At 44.9% G+C, this 17,904-nt stretch overlaps 2 protein-coding genes across 2 annotated transcripts; both read right to left on the minus strand.

Moving 5' to 3' along the window:
- Positions 1–4,206: 4,206 nt before the first annotated feature.
- Positions 4,207–15,465, minus strand: DTD1 (D-aminoacyl-tRNA deacylase 1). The gene is made up of 6 exons (XM_056487879.1): positions 15,343–15,465; positions 13,448–13,538; positions 11,270–11,505; positions 7,726–7,823; positions 6,110–6,286; positions 4,207–4,816 (listed from the first exon to the last, which is right to left on the minus strand). Exons 1-5 carry the CDS (start codon positions 15,383–15,385, stop codon positions 6,131–6,133), a joined length of 624 nt encoding a protein of 207 aa, XP_056343854.1. The 5' UTR covers positions 15,386–15,465; the 3' UTR covers positions 4,207–4,816; positions 6,110–6,130.
- Positions 15,466–16,402: 937 nt separating this feature from the next.
- Positions 16,403–17,821, minus strand: SMIM26 (small integral membrane protein 26). Its single transcript, XM_056487880.1, has 2 exons — positions 17,664–17,821; positions 16,403–16,870 (listed from the first exon to the last, which is right to left on the minus strand). Exons 1-2 carry the CDS (start codon positions 17,779–17,781, stop codon positions 16,686–16,688), a joined length of 303 nt encoding a protein of 100 aa, XP_056343855.1. The 5' UTR covers positions 17,782–17,821; the 3' UTR covers positions 16,403–16,685.
- Between the last annotated feature and the right edge of the window lie 83 nt (positions 17,822–17,904).

Here is a 17,904-nt window from a genome sequence, read left to right on the forward strand (position 1 = left end):
GGCACCACAAGGTTGCTGCCCACGCTCTTCCTCCTCCTGAAGTGCAAGAGGGAAAGTTGCCTGGCTGATTGCTGTTTGTGGCTGCTTCAGGGACAGCAAGCCTCAGCACTGTGAGACCATGACACAATAACCAACTCTCCATAGGGAGAAATATTCCAGCTGACTGCCCTTTTCCCCTGAAACAATAGCTTTTAGAATGTGAATATATTTTAGGATTGACAACAACTGTGTTTGCTCTTTACATTTCAGTCTTTTGTCTCCCTAACCCCAAAGAAAGAAAAGCAATTAGAGAAAACATATTTGGAGCTATCATGAGATACAAATAAAAATCCACTGTACGACAAACAGTGCCTGGCTTCTGAGGAGCAAGAGAAACAAACTCATGACAGAATGAAAGACATGAAAGACATATTCATATTCTGATTCAAACTGCACAAGCAAAGACATCTTCCTGCCCTAAAAGAGATCTTGTAGACACAAATGTGAGTAGAACCATACCCTGGTTTCATTCAGAAGGCGCCTGCCTATTTCCACAGGCAGATATTGTCAGTCCTGAGGAGTGATTACAATACTTGTAAGCACTGGACTCATCTCAGGAAACCCACCTCCTGCCTTGACACCCAGAACACATCTATTGGTGCTGCCAAAATTGCAGTTGTGTAGCTTGACAGAAATGCTCTGAATCAAAGACAGCTCAGAGCCTGAGGCTTGCAAAAGGCAGCACAGACAATGCTAATGCAACCACAGGGCAGCACAAGCTGTGGTAACAAAGGGCTGCTGCTTCCCTTGCAGCTTCTCTGCAGAGCTGAGGGGTTTGCACAAATGTAATGCAGATCACTGGGTTAACATGCAGAAAAATTATTGTATTGCACCGTTTTTGAACTGTGGAGAATGTAAATACTTTTACTAAATACACTCTGAAGAAAGAGCAGGGTCAATTATCACTAAAATGATAATTTTTCTTTAAGGAAGGAGTCTTTAATGAAAACCACCTTAATCCACTGTAGCGGTTTTCAATTTCTTAGATTCTGCTGACACCAGGTGGCACAAAGGAAAATAGTCTCAAAACAATAAACATCTCTGGTCCTGCTTCAGCAGCCAATCACACCTCACCATGTCTGAGTCAAGATTTGCCATTTTTATTACAACAAATCAAATACACTCAAAGTTTTAGAAGAGATGCCATGGAAGGCTTTTACAGGTTAATAACATCTGCCATATGAACTGTTAACCCCCAAGTACTCCAACCTTTTGCATACAGGTGTGTTAGTGCAGAAGGATTAATAAAAAGACTTACATATGCTCTATATAGCCAGAGGCTTTTCAACCACCCATATAAAATGAGTCCCAGATCTTAACAGGAAAAAAATTCACCATCATACCTCATCTGGCACTGACCAACATCCCCCAGATAACCTAAACTCAAGAGGAAAAAACACTTTTGCATTAATAGCAAAGTACTCTCTTAGACAAAGTGCAAATCTCTTCTCCTTAAGTCACAACTGAAACACATTCCCCATACATCAATATATTAACAATATATTTATTAAATCAATAATAATTTTTTGGCATGGAAATACAAGGAGCAGCTCTAAAATATAGGGTATTAGATTAAACTCACAAAGAACAAAAACATATTCAGATATTGCTGGCTGCAAGTACTAAACTATTTATTAAATCAGAGAAGCTCTCCAAAAGAAATCATCAACGAGAAATAAAATATGTGGACCATTCCCTAGTCCAGCCTGACCTTTTGAAGCACTTGGTGTTAACTGCCATTCCCAAGCAGCCCTTGACCAGAGATTAGTGGGTTGTTGATAACACCTGTGGTGCAGGCAGAGCTGTTGAGACCCCACCATGCTGTGGGCTCTCTTCAGCCCCTGGCACCACTTCTCCATCAAGGCCATGCTGCTCTGACCTCAGTCCCATTTACATCTCTGGCTTCCTAAAATATCCCACGCATCATGTGGGCACCATGTGATGAGGTTACAGGGGAAATAGGGGGTTTGAGATGGGTTTACACCTGCTCCATCAGCCCTTCCACGCTGAGCGTGGGGACCAATGGTCAGCCACAGCTCAGTATCTCCATGGTTTATTTTCAGACCATTGTCAAAAACCCCTCAAGCTACAACCTGGCTTCTCATCCCTTTGAAAGAGCTCAGCTTTGAGCCATTTATGCCAGGGTGAACAGGTGGCCAGTTTTCATAAGGACTGGGATTTGGCCTGGCAAATCATAGACTGGGGAGAGGACAGGGTGCTCTCCTCCTAAGGCATTAGGAATAGAATGACATTGAGGTTGGTATGAGAATGAATGTGTACTCCAGAATACAGAAAGGTGACCAAGCTCCATTGTATTTTCACAGCATCTGCTCTGACTCCTGCCAGGACCCTGCCATCTCAGTTCCACTTAGAGTCAAATACATGCAAAGAGTTTAGGAATCTCATTCTAAATTTTCACCAAACCTTTGCTGTCTGCATAGGCCATAGTTACATGCAGCTGAGCTGACAGAGAACCATTTCTAAACACTCAGGTGAAAAATCAACCAAAAATGGGCATTTCTGGGAACATTATGGGACTACTTGGGGTGGACTGGCAGCCAGAGAAGAGCAGACACTTCACACCAGCTGAAAACCTGCTTGGGGAGCTCTGTCTGCCCTTTGCTGGGCAGGTACTGAAAGGAAGCAACTCCACTAGTCAGAGTGCGGATGCTCCATGAATGAGCATCTCTGTAAATGAATTTTTAATTAACTGCCCACACTTCTAAACTATGAGCTTAGCTACTGGGTACTTGCATCAATAGTCATGTTATTTTGACTTTGATTACTGTATTTGCACCCCAAAATAAAATACTCTGATCACTTCTTCAAAAAGCTTCGTAGAAACATCACTTATTCTGACTGTTCCATTCTTAAAATCCTATTTTTCAAATTCTCATAGCCGCTAGAGCCAGTATCTATATGGAGATGTTGGAAAAACACCTGCAAAAGTTTTTTAGTGTGACAATAATTGTATTTTCTGGTTTTTTAGCAGTCCATGACAATTAGCAGCACATTTTCTTTAGAGGTGTCTTCTGTTGAGAAAACATTTTTTTCCTAAGAAATTCCAAGCAGAGGAACAAGAGACAGGAATTCACGTCTTCTGGTTTTTGCTTGCAGCTCTCTAGAAGCAGAAAAATCCATGGGATAAGTACCCTATTTCAAAGCCATGTAACTGCACTTGGAAAAGTGGCTTTGCCGAAGATTTGCTGCTAGAATAAGGCAATAACTTTCTTCAAAGTAAACAGTACTTTTAAATTAAGTGGGCTTGGCTGGTTGGTGTTTTTTTTTAAACTAATTGTGATGCTTAAAAATATTCTGGGCACAGGACAACAGGAAGCATCTGTCCCAAACATACAGTTTTCTTTATATTGCATATAATGGTCAGATGGAAAATTATGTCATTCTTAAAGGTAAGACTAAGTGTAACACCCACCTATCCTGCCCACTCACCATTCCTGTTCAAATGCCAGCTGTGTAGCTTGACAAATTTTTACTTAAGCCTCATGGTTTTTAAAACACATCAGGGTACAGTTCTAACTCTCCTATCTTGGTTTCACTGGTACTTTACAACCAGCCTACAAGTTAAAAAAATAAAAACCACAGTGGTTACATGATGTGCAGCATTGGAGCTGTGATGTGCATTTGGATTAAAAACTCCCAGCAGTGAGTTATTCCTACAATCAGGGAGACAGTGTGCATTCTGGCTCTGATGGCAGTCACAGCAGGGGTCCAGGGCAGATTGGAAGGGCAGACCGGGGGTATAGCAAATATAAAAGGCACCATCACCTCTGAAAGAAGTGTAACAACCTGCAGTCTTTCATTTCCCCCCAAAGCTTCCTTGGCAGTTTTGCAGTTCTCCTCAGCTCTTGTTGTTGGCTGGCAGTTTCCAAATGCTCTTCTGCTTCCCATGGATCTGACAGAAGTGTCAGCAGCTCTGGCTCCAGTAGGTGGAGCAGCTGTGTGGCATTTTGATAGCCACTACAAAATAAATTACTTAGGTGTGTTAGAAACAGCAAAGATTTCAGGTCAGCAACCTGACTTCCAACCTTCCACAGGAAAGGTGGATGAGTTGAGGCAATAGGTGTTCCTTGGCCTACAAGTTTAGCTCTGTGTCCCCCCTCCTTGTTACACCCAGAAGTCACTCAGGGAATGCAATCCACAAACACCAACAGGCATCATTTGTTTAATAAAGTCTTTTCTGTTTTTAAAAAAGTTTACAAGACAGATGTGTTCCACATGATAAACAACTAGAGGTTGATCTTCCTTTGTAATAACTTAGTCCATGCAGAAAGACTGGACTGCCTAACCTGATGTTAGGCAGCAGCTAACAATTTACCAAAAAATGCACAGATCTGCACACTGCAATGGAAACAGGTAGCACATGACACCACAGAGTCAGAATCAATACACAAGCCTGCTCAGAGAATTTTCAGAATTCAAGTGTAAGTTTAAGGAAAAACCCTGATTTATTCTTTAAATGGAGCTTATGTACTGAGAGTGAAATGTCCCGCTACAATCTCCTACAGTCACCCTTTACTCAGCAGCCGTGTGAGAACGCATACACAGAAATGTCACAAATCCTTGTCACTACTGACACTACACATTTACAGCTGAATCTGATAGCATTGCTTTGGTTGGTTCAATACAGAATGATCGGTTTCTAATGTCTCAGCTCTGCTTTCCCATTTTCCATCCTTTTCCCAAGTCGTTGAGGAGTGTTGCTGAGGTGAATGTTGGGTCTTTCTTCAAGAATTCAGGGTAGCTTTTGTGTAAGAAACTGTGGGAGGCAAACAAACAGGAACATTACTGTAGGTAGAGCAGAAATACAGCAGGATTCCTTCAAATCCCACAGAGAGAAGAGGTTATCTGTACACCACACTTTAGAGATGTTCAGCTCCTTAGAAATCATGTTATTTGGAAAGACTGGAATGACCAAAGCACTCCAGAAGGCCTGCAAACCCTCTAAAATGTTCTTATTTCAACACAACCCAGAAAAGGTGATTGGATAACCTTGCATAGAACAGAAATCATTACCCACTGTCTGACCACCTGGGAAATTCACGGATTTAAAAATGAAAAAAAAAAGTAAGGAACTTTGTGAGCAATAAATGATGCTGAATTACACAAATCATGGCCAGACTAAACTCTGGGGATTGGAAAATGAGAGAAAGGTTAAACCTTAATTTTGCAAAGCTGTTAATAACTAAACTGCACAGCCAGCTCAGGGCTTCAGTGTGCAGATGAGGATAATAACACTTTCTTGAGAGCTTTGAAAAGTCAAAATCATCAATGTGGCTTTTTGGGGGCAGGTAGAGGGAGGGAAGGTAATGAAAGCTGTGTCCTGAAGGTTTAAAGCTGACTGGAAGAGTATGATAAACACATATCTACATAGGCAGATAATCCATGACAAAGGATTCAGGTCTATATTCAGTCTCATTCACTGATGTCTAAGCATGTCCTGCAGGTCAAGAGCCTGAGGGGAGAGAAGATCTGCTGCTGAGGCAACCCTGGCTCTCAATGCCTGCCCTAATGTCCTTATTAGATGGTAAAGGTCTATAAACAGCTTGTGACTAACTCATCCCAGGAAAGAACAAACTGAGGAGGGGCAGGTAAGAACCATGAAAGGAAGCTGCAGCTCTGCCCTGAGCTGTTTTCTACCTCCTTGCTGGGGACTGTGCTGTATTTGGGCTGTTCCAGAGTGAGCTCCCTGCTGGGTGAGGACAAACAGAAATATAACCTTGTATCTCTGGGTATCTGAAGAACACATGGCAGGATTCTGAGCTAAGTTACTGCTTTATTACCAGACCAAACTTTCAGATTTCCTGAGTCAACATGGAAACAGCCACAACTGAGCCAGACCCACAACTCCAGCCAAGCACACAGCTCGGAAGAGGTTTTCACCCACCCCAACATTCCGGTGTGTGCAACTGCAGATGGGAGCAGAGGTTGTAAAATTTATAAAACCAGCAAGATTATAAAAATTCACCTTCCAGCACTTCTAATGCCACTCTGCATGTGCAGGTTCAGTAAAAAGGCAGGGGCCAAGCATTACAGAGGAGAGAAGCCAAACCTGAGGCCTGCCTTGGATGAGCTAAGGCTCTCTTTCTGAGGACACATCTCCTTCTGCTCCGCTGCTGGCACTGGGGTCATCCTTGTTTCGGGGGGCATTTCTTTCTCTACTTGACTCAGAGGGCACCTTGGTTCTGGTCTTCTCTTTTCTTTGTTGCTGTTTTTCAAGTTTTGTCAGCTGTTCACAAAGTAAGGAAAAAATACATCATGTAATAAAACAATTTCAGAAGTCTATTTCTACAAAATTGTAAATGTGAGCATTTGTATAAAACTTGCAACTTAGATTCACAACACCAATACATGTATCAACAAAACAAAAAAGAAAAAAAGAAAGCTGAAGGCTAAGATTTTCAAAGATTTAGAAAAGACAGTGAATTATCACCATAAGATAACACGATCACCCCAAGTACAAAAGAGAAGTGGTTTATTTATATCCGTCTAGCACAAGGAATACAAAAAATACATTCCAATTGACTAATCTGAATGCATTTTTATTAATTACATTGCAAATGACTTCTGAAGTTTGGATTGCCAATTACAAACACAGGCAATTGCTCAGACAAAATGAGATATTTCACTGTCACATCCAATGACATAAAAGAGCTATTCATCAGCAATTATTTGCCTAATCTCTTCCTGCTAATATCACATTAAACACTGCAGGATGGTTCAGTTATCTCTTCTTGCTAAAGCTGAAAGCACAAATATAAAAACCCCTCCATCCCTAACCCTTAGTTCCCATGCTACAAACAAATCAACAGATTTTTGACAGCAAAAAAAGATTGCAATGGGCAGGGAAGAGGAAAGAGAACAACAATTTAAATCAGCTCTTCCTCATCACTTTGCATGATGGATGTCTTAACTCCACCTCTTCTTGGAATTTCTATCAGCTGAACATTGCTGAGACAGGAGTGCGAGCTATATTAATTCTTTTCTGTCTCTTTCTTCCAATTTCCTTTCCTCCAAGTTTTGGATGGGTCTGGAGTTTGAGAATTTGAATGGGTTAAGTCAGTGCTTTGTGAAATGTTTTGTGCTAATTGGATGTTGCTCTAAATTTTTGCCAAAGTTGTCTGATTTTCTGAAGGTTGCCAGTGAAGTTTCTGTTGTTTTGGCCTCTTGGTAATACATCCTGTTGGAATTTCTCCCTTGTGTCTAACTCAGGGAACATGAAAAAACCCTAAGCCTTTTTAAGAGGCTCATCAAGAGAGTTTTGGGCCTTACACTGCCAGAGAAAGTCTAAAAACCAGCATCCTTCCCTGTCTTCAGAAACTCTCCACTTCCATCCAGTCATCCACATGCAAAAGCTCCCACATGACAAGAAACTTCACTAAAGGCAGGGGGTGCTCCAGACTTATTAAAAACATTGTTAATGAGTCATGATTAAACAACAGCTTTAATGAGGAGGAAGAATAAAATGTGAAAAGCTGTTTTGCATTACACACACACAACCTTTCCCAGGACAGCAGGCAGCCTTCAACAGGTCATGGAATTGAAGAATACACAGGAAGGACAAGGTCCTTGTACCTAATGGAAACTGTACTGCTTCACAACAGGAATGCTACAAATTTGCAGAGGATACACATCATCTTTTCCAGACAGACTTTAGGGGTCACTTACTTGTTTAGGATCAACAGTGGCTGCTGGGGACTCCAGTTCTATTGTTACAGGACCATCATTCTGGATGTGGACCTGCATGTAGGCACCAAACTTGCCATCTGAAAAGGGTATAGACAGCAAGTGCTCAGGGACCTTGGGAGGATAACACACCCCAAAGTTTTTACCAACTGTGACACCAAAAATAAGTAAAAAAATACATAAAAGGACAGGTAACTATTGAACTACAGAAAGCTACTAAGAAAAAAAAAAGTGTATGTGCACCCAGGAATGTTGTAGCTTAACACTCAGAGAGGATAAATACAAAGCTAAGTAGAGAAATGCATAAAACAAACCAAGTCTACAGGTAACAACAGTGTCCACAGTTCAGGATAAGCAAGATAGCTCTCATTAGCAGGAGATGACATTTTAAAGGATGTTAACAGCTCAGCCTAGGGATCCACTTGATGTTTTGAAGAAACTTTGTATTTAGGCAAGAGGTAAGAAGACCTGGTGCCTACTCTGAAGCCTTTGACAATGGAATATTGTAGAGCAGGGGATACTGGGGTGCAGCTCAGTCCCAATCTGCTACAGCCATTTCTACATTCCTGCTTGCAACTCAGGCTGTTCTCTGAGAGTTACATAGATGTAACCTACACCCTGTGACCACAAAACCCTGTCAAAACTAATGCATCTTTCTTTAACAAAATAATAAACAAAGAATATTATCTTAAACTTTATTATTGGGAGCACAACTTTTAAAATTGCTCTCTACAATCATACCATTCCTCTGCTGTACTTCACTTACAAAAAGGACTGGTCTTTTCCATTTCCCATTCATGTGGACCTAAAAACAAGTAAACTCCACAAGCCCTTTTTCCAGAGGCTAATACAGTGGTCAAATAAACCTCCACCTTTACCAGAACACTCCACATATTCCCATGTCATAAGCACTTTCTATCCTGTTTTGGCACCAGAATTACTATCAAGGAACACCTTTCTGTAACAGTTCCCTCCCATTCTCCTCACCCATTTAAATTTCTAGTTACTGCTCTTCATCTTTCCCAACTTTAAGACTTCTGGATGGATCAATTCATCTTGCAACATCTTCTGCAATAAAGTAGAATCCTATAAGTATTACTAAAGTGGCAAGTTCATTCTGCTGGACACCCATCTCTCCAAATTTCTTGCCTCTAAAAACCCAGCAGCATGCCTTCCTCAGATGAAAGATCTTCACCTGACATGAGTCAGAGAAGCCAGATCTGAGCTGTAAAGACTTGAAAAAGAGGTATCATTTACTTCTAGAATACTTTTGTACATATTTCAAGCCTTATGACCTAGAAATTTCACACTAGTTTTATACTTCTAAGCTTGTCTACTTGGAAAGTTATTCTTAATTAACCTCATGTGAATACTGTTGCTCCAGATAAGAGCACTTATTCTGAAATGACAATACTCACAAAGGGCATTAATCAGGCAGAATAATTGTGCTTTCAACTTGTACCAAACCTTAATCTGAGTTAAACTCTTCCTTGTGGAACAATCCTCTCATATCTACTTAGATATTACTACTAAGGGAGCAAGACATTTCACACTCCTTACCATGTTAATCTTTACTACCTCAGAAGACTAAATCCACACTCAAGACAGAGAGCAAAGGCTCTGAAACATAAGGATGAGCCTTGGTATGTCTGGTATATTAGCTTGCACAACAAGAGTGCTCAGACCTGAAGCCACCAGCTCTGCTCCTCAGAGGTGAGTGAGATGTTTAAGAACACAAGAAAGCACTGAAGCACAACAAGCAAGGACTTCTGATGCAGCCTTTTATTTCCTAGATGTGGATGCCCACTGTGCTAAACTAGGAACCATGGCTCTGAACCTTCTCCAAGATCTTGTTTGTCAAGTGTCCCACTGCTCTTGGTGTGAAAGAATGATCTGTGCCTCTCTTTGGGGAACACTTCCCACTCTTGAGCTCCTGGCCAGCAAGCTCCAGGTAGACTATGGAGCAGAGAGGAGCTGCCTGCCCAGCACCTACAATTTTCAACAGCAAAATCCTCTACTGAACACAAACTGGAACCAGAAAACACAAGGCTCTTAGGAGATAGGACAAGACCTTTACTCTAATCTCCCCATAACTACAACTGTTGTGTGTGTGCCTGTGTGTATGTAGGTGAATTGCAAGTACAGATTTTCCAGACAGCAAAGAAGCAAAAAAAAAAAAAAAAAAAAAAAAAAAATCAAAAAAAAACCACGAAACCACTGGCAAAGCAATCAGCACAGCAGAAAATTCGACCTAAGAGAATCTTAACAGACTTGGGTGCAACACACCATAACTGGCACAGCTTAATAAGAAAGCAAAATCATAAAATGACAGGTATTTCCACTACTGCCAGCAGTTTTAAATGTTGTCTGACACAATAGCACTCTTGGGTTTCCAAATCTGTGCTTTTAGCACAGAAAAAGCAGAAGTGAAAGCTCGTTTTGCAGAAAGCACTGGCAAAAAAAAGTGCCAAAATAAGGGCACTTAATATTCATTTCAGGTACATAACTGCTATTCACTGAGAGAAGGAATTCAAAAAGCTGCAGTCAAAATATAAACTGATTGAAAGGGTACCAGAAAAGCATTCCTTATCAGGAACAAATGTTGGAAGAACATATCAAACTAGAAAATCTTGAAAAATTGATATTTTTGGGCACATGGACATGTGTGCATTTCACTTTATCTCCTTGGAAAGCACTGGAATAATTATTCTAACCTAGAGTCAATAAGAAAATTAGCCTCTAAATCTTTCCCCAGCTATCAGTTTTCTGTCTTTTTTTACTTTTGTACTCATAAGGAAAGTAAGGCCAACCATTATCTATTAACAGACACCATTTAAAAAATAGTATTTTCTAGAAGCTTGTCTTCTGTCAAGTGTAGCAAAAAGTCAATCTAAATATGAAAATTGACAGAAAGCACTCAGAAAACCAAACAGAAAAAATTGAGTGTGGACAGAGCACAAATGCACAGGGAAGGCAGGCATTTTCTGGTGAAGAGAAAACTGTTCCACACATGATACAGAGTTGAGAAAAATGAGTCTAAATCAGAAGCTGTTCTCAAGTAGCACATTACACCTACCACTGTCACAATTCCATTTAACAGGATGTAGAAGTGACAGATGGAACTGTGCTGTCCATCACACACTGGTGACACCTTTAAGCCTTATAAACACACTTCAAAAAAATGCTCCTCTTGGGTTAATCTATCTATACAGCACAAAACATCCAGCCTTGGGGGGAGCCTGACCTCAGAGTTTGTTCTCATTGCTGTAGCCTCTCTGGTCTGCTCGTGTTGTGCAGCCAAAAGGAATACAAGAATATCTACACATCATCCAGAGGAAGGCCAGGAAATGGCTTGGCTAGAGGACGACTGGAGTGATCACCCTGCAGACAGGTTCTAGTGAAAACATTGTTAACATCCCTTCAGCTACAGAAAATTACAGAATAAAGAAAGCAACAATCAGGAAAGAACATACACAAGAAATGTCCACTGGTCACAGTGAGGACCTTACCAACCTTCTGTCCTTACCTTTAATAAGCTCTGGTTTGTAGGCTTTCCTTAGCTGCTCTAGGAAGTTGTTATAAAAAGACTCTGCCTGCTCCGTGGGCATTGCCATGTGATAGTCAGGCTTGTTTCCCTTCAGGATGCACTGGAGAGTAAACTGGCTCACACACAACACTTCATACTGTTTATCCATCACACTTTTGGACCAGTGCTTCCCACTTTCATCTTCGAAGACTCGCAAGTTCAAGATCTTTCGGACCCTAGGAGGAGGAGAAGATCATTCCTAAACTGTCCCATGTAGGATCAGCACATACCATACAGAATGAGGTAACAGATGGGTATTCAGTGCTCCTCCACACAACAATGTACCCTCATTCCCACCCATAGGAATCTCATCCCATTAGGCAGAGAGAGCCCTTATGCAGTTACATAACAGTGTCAGGTCATTAATCCACACCACCATTTTAGAGTGTGGTACCAGGACAGAATAACTGCATGTTACACAGCAACATAAAGATGGCACAGGAAATAAGAAAGCTCACTCTTTACTATCTGCTTTTATCTGTCACAACATTATTTAATGTATGAACAGCTTTGGGAATTTTAATCCTCCCACTGCACCAGGAAATAGCATTCAGTACAAAATGAGATCATCCTAAACAGCATTTAAAACTGTGGGATTTTGTTTCCAATCATGATTCACATATACTCCTCCTGCTTTGTCACTTCCTAGCACTATTCCCAAACCAGGCCCCACAAGCCAGATGACGACAACACTTTTTCATCAGGATGAGAGAAGGAATCCAAGGAACAGAGCAGAACTGCAGCTGGCAGCAAAGTGTTTTGAATTTTGGGCCAATTTTCTAGAGATAGGGGACAGAACTGGCTGGCTCAAGGGGACCTTCACAAGTGGATCCTGAAAAGCAGCAGGCAGCTGCAATCCAGTCCATGTCAGGACTTTGACTGATTACAGGACTGCATCCAAGCTATTCTCCTGTCTTTGGTTTCTTCTGGCTTCTCCACACCTGCAGCATCAAGGGAGCCTATCAAATGCAAAGTGTTTCAACTGCAGCCATCAGCCACGCATTTTGCACTGCACCAGAGGTGAGGCAGTCAGTGTAAGACAAAGCTGAGACTTCGTTTTGGTCTAGCTTCAGAGCTTTGCAATGACTAAGGCACAGTCATGAGAACATCCTTGCCAACTTGTGTGTGTCAACAGCAAACAGAATTAACTCCTGAATGAAGTGGATTGTTGAAAGCATCCGCTGGAAGGCCCCAGCAGAAGATTTACATCATCATCATGCTCTGCTCTCCTCATAGAGATGTTTGTTGTTTCATTTACAGGATTACTAAAGTTTCCTTTAATAGGACCTGAAAAGCCTGGTTAAGCTGCTTTCTCTCACTCCTTTTGCCCAGATGCTGGCTTCCTGCCCTTCCTGTGTCAGCCATCCCAACAACCTGGTGCTGAGAGCACAGTAGCTACAGATCTCCTGCCTGCAAAATTCAGAAGCAGCTTCCACATCCACCAAGGTAGGGGTGGGAAGCAATGGCAGAGGATATGTTACACACTGAGGGAGGCAAACAGTGAGGCAAACCAATGGAGCATGTGAGAATAAAAACCCCTTCTTCCTGACATCAGTCAGCTCCACTACCTGTTTCCTTTTTGCCTTTGCAAGGACTGAGGTCAGCCCTAGAGCAATAACAAGTGCAAAAGAGACAGAAGAAGCCCCTGGAGAGCTCTCTCTTGCATGTGTTTGCTGCCTGAATCCTGCTGCTCTGTGGCCATGGAACAGATGGCCAGAGCCAGTCCCTCAGGCTGCCAGAACTGATTCCTGTTTGCAGACAAGCAACTGACAAGACTACCCTGCCTTTAGGAAGAACAAAACTCATGTGCAAGCTGAAAGGAAAGTCTGAGGATTCTTATAAATCCTACCCTTGAAGAATGGGTTTCTTTTTGACTCAAAAAGGACAGACACTTAAAAAAGTCCGCTCGTGATAAAGCACACATAGCAAAAAACAGCAACACATTTTTCTCAATGGAACATGAAGAGAAAACTCTTAAGAAACCTGTATTCAAGGTAAAATCTGAAGAGGAACTAACAGGCAAACCTGAATTTCCCAACAGGAACAGCTGATTTGTCTGGCTACTGCACAAGTATCAGCAATGGAAGAGTACAAGGCAAAAGGAAGGGAGTGACTTACATGTGCTCCAGCTCTCTTTGTGTATCTTCCAAAGAAATGCCCAGCAGCACACAGAGGCCTCGTCCTATTGAACTGATTTGTTCACCACCCACTGGAGAAAGGAGAGAGGGATAAGAAAAATAAGGCTAAATGTACTGTCATGCTTTATGGCACAAGTTAGGACTGGTTTCAGCTCTCCAACCACTAAAGAAAACAGCATTCCAAACCCTGTTTCCTCTGTCTTAAGTTTGTAGATTTGAAAGATCGCACAGAAGCATTCTTTCAGAAGCTTTCCAATGTCACCACTTCTTTATGAGATTGGGTTACTTACTCCAGCCTTTAAAAATACTGTATAAAGATTTTTATACTACAATTGGATCAATTGTCCTAAACAGAAAGGTGGTAAAACTGTCCCCAATCCTTGAAAAATTATCCACCTGGCTGATGCCACTAAGTGCACTCAATTTCTCTACTCCACCATTCCCTTCATACTTTGCATTCTTTTTAATGATAAGGATCTGATAAGAATACTCATAGATTTCTTGAAACGTGACTTTCAATAACCTGCAAATTCCACCCTCCCAATTGGGAAAACAACCCCTTTAATGACATTTACAATAAAACACAAACTATCATAGATCTGTTGTGTTTTCCTAAGAAATGTCTTAAATTAATTAAGTTATGTTATTGTGGTTGACCCTGAGATCACTGTAGTAAGAATAAATGCAGTCTTAAAACTGAGATAAGCACCAGTTACCCAGCTGTTAAAATTGCATCGAAGCTCATGACTGGGACAAAAAGCTCCAAACATCCCACAAAATGAAGGGAGATCAGGCCTCCAGTGAAAGCTGAAAGTGTCTGCACACTAGTGGCTGGATCAGGGTGAGTTCTCCAGTCCAGAAATTTATTCTGCTAAGTACAGCAGTGTCTCCCAAACTCTTCAACAGCCAAAACCAGAAGTTTAAATTCCCCCCAGAAAAGTGGTACTAAGCCAGCAAGAAGCCCAGCACTAACAGGGTGTGCCCAGCTGTGCCACAGTGCCAGCGCTGACACACAGACAGAGGCTGTTTGATAACTTGAAGGCCACCCTGCTGCTCACCGAAGACTCCCACAGCAGGCACTCCCTGCCTCACGGGCAAACTTCTTAGAGATCTGAAGCACCCTGAGCGCAGAAGGTCCAAAGCAGCGCAATAGCAGGGACATTCCATCAGGACACACCGCTCCCATGGGAAGCGGGCTACACCCCGGCGAGCAGCGCCTGGTGGCAGCGCCAGTGACACACGCAAGCAGTGCAAAAAGACGGCCCAGGCTGCACTGTCAACATGCCTGCGATGCACTGAGTGTGACTGTGACTAGTGCCAGCGCACGCAAGGCACGGGCAGGGACACTGCAATGGCACTGCCACCACACGCACAGCAATGCACGGCCGTGACCGGGGCAGCCCCGCTGACACAGCACCAAGGCGGTGTCACAGAGCTCAGGAAGCGTTCGGACACTGCTCTCCGGCACACGGTGCGGCTCTTGGGGACGTCCTGCGCAGGGCCAAGAGCTGGACTACACGATCCTTGTGGGTCCCTTCCAACTCGGAACACTCAGTGATTCCGTGAACACAAGCGAAGCAAGATGACTGCGACTGTGCTGCCAACACAAAGGCGCTCCAGGAGGCACCGGCAGCGTGACCGCCAGCCCACGGCTGCCAGGCATGGCTGCACGCAGAGCCCCGCAAACACCCCACACACACGCACCCCACGAGGGCCGGAGCCCGGAGGAGCCGCAAGCGAGCCGAGCCACGCCAAACCCACGCGGGGGAGCAGGGGGAGGGAGCGCCCGCACACGCCCCCACACACCCACGCCCACACCCCCACGGCCACACGCGCAGCCCCGGCCCCGCAGCCCCGCGCTCGGCACGCACTGACCTGTGACGCTGGCCTGGGCCACCCGCTGCACGATCGCCTTCATGGCGCAGCGCAGCGCGGCCGGCGCCGAGCGGGGACAGCGGCGGCGCTCGCAGCGGCCGCTCCCCCGCGCCCCGCAGCAGCGCCCCCTGGCGCCCCGGAGGTGCCGGCACCGCCGCCGTCCATGGGAGAGGGACAGGGGCCCACGGGACAGGCGCGTCCGGGTGTTTGGACTTCCTCTTATTGCCTATAGGGATTTGGGGGAAAAGATTTCCTCTCATTGCCTGCGAAAAGGAGAATATGCACGTAAGCAGAGCGGCATCTGCTATAGGGACACAGCGGGGTGCCTGTACAAATTAGTCGCTGGGAAAGGAGGTGGTGGCCGTAAGGACCTGAGGAGTCCATGTGGAATGGTGGGGCTGTAGGTGCGCGGGCTGGGTGGGGCTTGGGCTGTAAAAGCTTCCATAGAATCAAAGGGGTAGGTTGGGAGGGCAGGGACACTTTGCAGTAGGCTAGGTTGCTCAAGGTCTTATCCAAAACCTGGCCTTGAACGCTTGTACAGCTGGGGCATCCAAACTCTCCCCAGGCAACCTGCTCCAGTGCCTCACTACTCTCACAGTCAAGAATTTCTTCCTTATACCCAACCTAAATTTCCCCTCTTTTTATTTGTACCAATTCCCCCTTGTCATATCACCTCAGTTCCAGACGAAGAGCCCCTCTGCCTGCAGCATCCCAGCAGGGCCCCCTTCAGAAACTAGAAGCTGAGGTGGGTGGGCAGAGGAGATGGAGACAACTTTCAATACAGCAAGGTGGGAAACCTCAGAGACCCATGGGGGGCAGGGCAAGACGTGTCCTAAAAAGGCTGGAGGGAGAGCCCAAATAGAAACAGGGAAAGTGATGTCCATAAGGACTAGGGAAAATCCTGCAGAATGAACATTAGCTCTGGCCACAGAGCTGAGGGACAGTACCCTACAAGGGGACACAGCATGTGCAAGGATCAGGAAAGCCCTAAAGAAACAAGAGCCTGGAGCAGAACACTCAGTAAGTTTTTAGCTTACAGAAACATTTCCGCACTTGTAACTCATCTCTTGTGAGCTTTTATTTGAAGGACCATAAGGAACTCTCATACCCAAAACATTAAACTACATTCCTTCTCATTCACTAATCATTCCCAAAGTATCCATTTCAGAGCTGCCCAGCTGAGGAGCCATCCCAGGTGCATCCTGGATCACCTGGGTACGTCTGCACACCAGCTGGGCAGAACTGCTGTTTCAGCAATGCACGTTTTCCAGCCGTGGTCTGGTGCCAGGCACTGGGATGATGTTCTCAGGGGTCCAGCACAATGTTCTGAGCTTCTGAACAGCTCACTTTTCGGAAGGAGGGCTGTCATCAGGAACAAAGAATGACACCACACGCCTGAGCAGCCGCGTAAGAGGAGGCTGAACCTCTCTGTATGTTATTTCTGTTGTCACTGTCAATCCAAAAGGATACTCCTTAGTGCGTACTTCTTTGTAGGTCCCTTGGTTTGCATTAGGATCTTTTTCATTCTCTAAGGAACAGAAAGGGGGAGGGAGGGAGGGAAGACAAGAAAGAGCACAGCGATAAAAATGCTTTATCCCTTTATCATGGCAGCCACATGGGCATTCAGTATTCTTTTTCCTTTTCCTTGCATTCTGAGGACCAGACAGCAAAGATCTGTTACCTGTAGCCAGAAAACGTGATTTACTAGAGTACCTGCACTGGTACTAGACAATTATCAATACTACAGTAGCGGTAACAACAGGCTTCCCAGCTATTCACATTAAAGTTAGCCCAAACAGCCCACTGCAAACACCTATTAATTCCACTGTCTGACCACCCTCTCAGTAAAGAAATGCTTCCTAATGTACAGCCTAATCATCCCCCAGCCCAGCTTTGAACCATTCCCACAGCGCAAATAAAAGCAGCAGGTTGGGAAGAGTCTACTCCCCGTTCCTCTGACTTGGAGATAAAGCATGAGCTTCTCCCACCAACACGGGATTTATGTTCTTTCAGGAGGGACTGCCGGGGGCGGGCACGGCGGACACTGGGCTCACACAGCCCGCAGCGCCAAGGGGCGGGCGAGCAACACCCAGCGCTACCTTCCCCGGCCGCGGAAAGCGGTGCGAGCGGGCCCGGGGATCCCGGCGCTGCCCCAGCAGCCAGGAGAGCCCCGGACCCGCCCGCGGCCGAGCCCTCCCTCACGGCAGCCCCGCCCCGGACACGACGAGCGCCGACCGGGCCCTCCCTCAGCGAAACCGCGGTGGCGCTACTCCCTCCCCAGGGCTCGGCGGTGACCGCGGGCCCCGTGCCGGTGCCGGTACCGGTGCTGCCTTTGTCCTGGCGGCCGTAGTAGATGAGGGCGCCCAGAGTGGTCCAGCCGCCCAGCGAGTAGAGCAGCGCGGCCCGCGCGTTCCACACGGCCGCGCGCGCCGGCTTCATGGCGGAACGCCCCGCCCCCAACCGGCACGCGCAGGGGGGCGGGGCCGGGCCGGGCGGGGAAAAAGGAGCCAAGACCCGCCCATGGCACCAATAGCGGGATTTGGGGATAACAATGAGGAGCAG

Source organism: Oenanthe melanoleuca, chromosome 3, assembly GCF_029582105.1.
Source record: "Oenanthe melanoleuca isolate GR-GAL-2019-014 chromosome 3, OMel1.0, whole genome shotgun sequence".
NCBI classification, from domain to species: Eukaryota; Metazoa; Chordata; class Aves; order Passeriformes; family Muscicapidae; genus Oenanthe; species Oenanthe melanoleuca.

What these genes read in the sequence shown, in the direction of transcription:
- SMIM26 (XM_056487880.1), bottom strand. Translation starts at nt 17,781, where the DNA reads ATGAAGCCGGCGCGCGCGGCCGTGTGGAACGCGCGGGCCGCGCTGCTC. An exon ending in CCAGGACAAAGGCAGCACCG is followed by an intron (nt 16,871 to 17,663) that starts GTACCGGCACCG and finishes TCTGTTCCTTAG; the next exon opens with AGAATGAAAAAGATCCTAAT.
- DTD1 (XM_056487879.1), bottom strand. Translation starts at nt 15,385, where the DNA reads ATGAAGGCGATCGTGCAGCGGGTGGCCCAGGCCAGCGTCACAG. An exon ending in GGCCCAGGCCAGCGTCACAG is followed by an intron (nt 13,539 to 15,342) that starts GTCAGTGCGTGC and finishes TCCTTTCTCCAG; the next exon opens with TGGGTGGTGAACAAATCAGT. An exon ending in CAAAGAGAGCTGGAGCACAT is followed by an intron (nt 11,506 to 13,447) that starts GTAAGTCACTCC and finishes TCCTCCTCCTAG; the next exon opens with GGTCCGAAAGATCTTGAACT.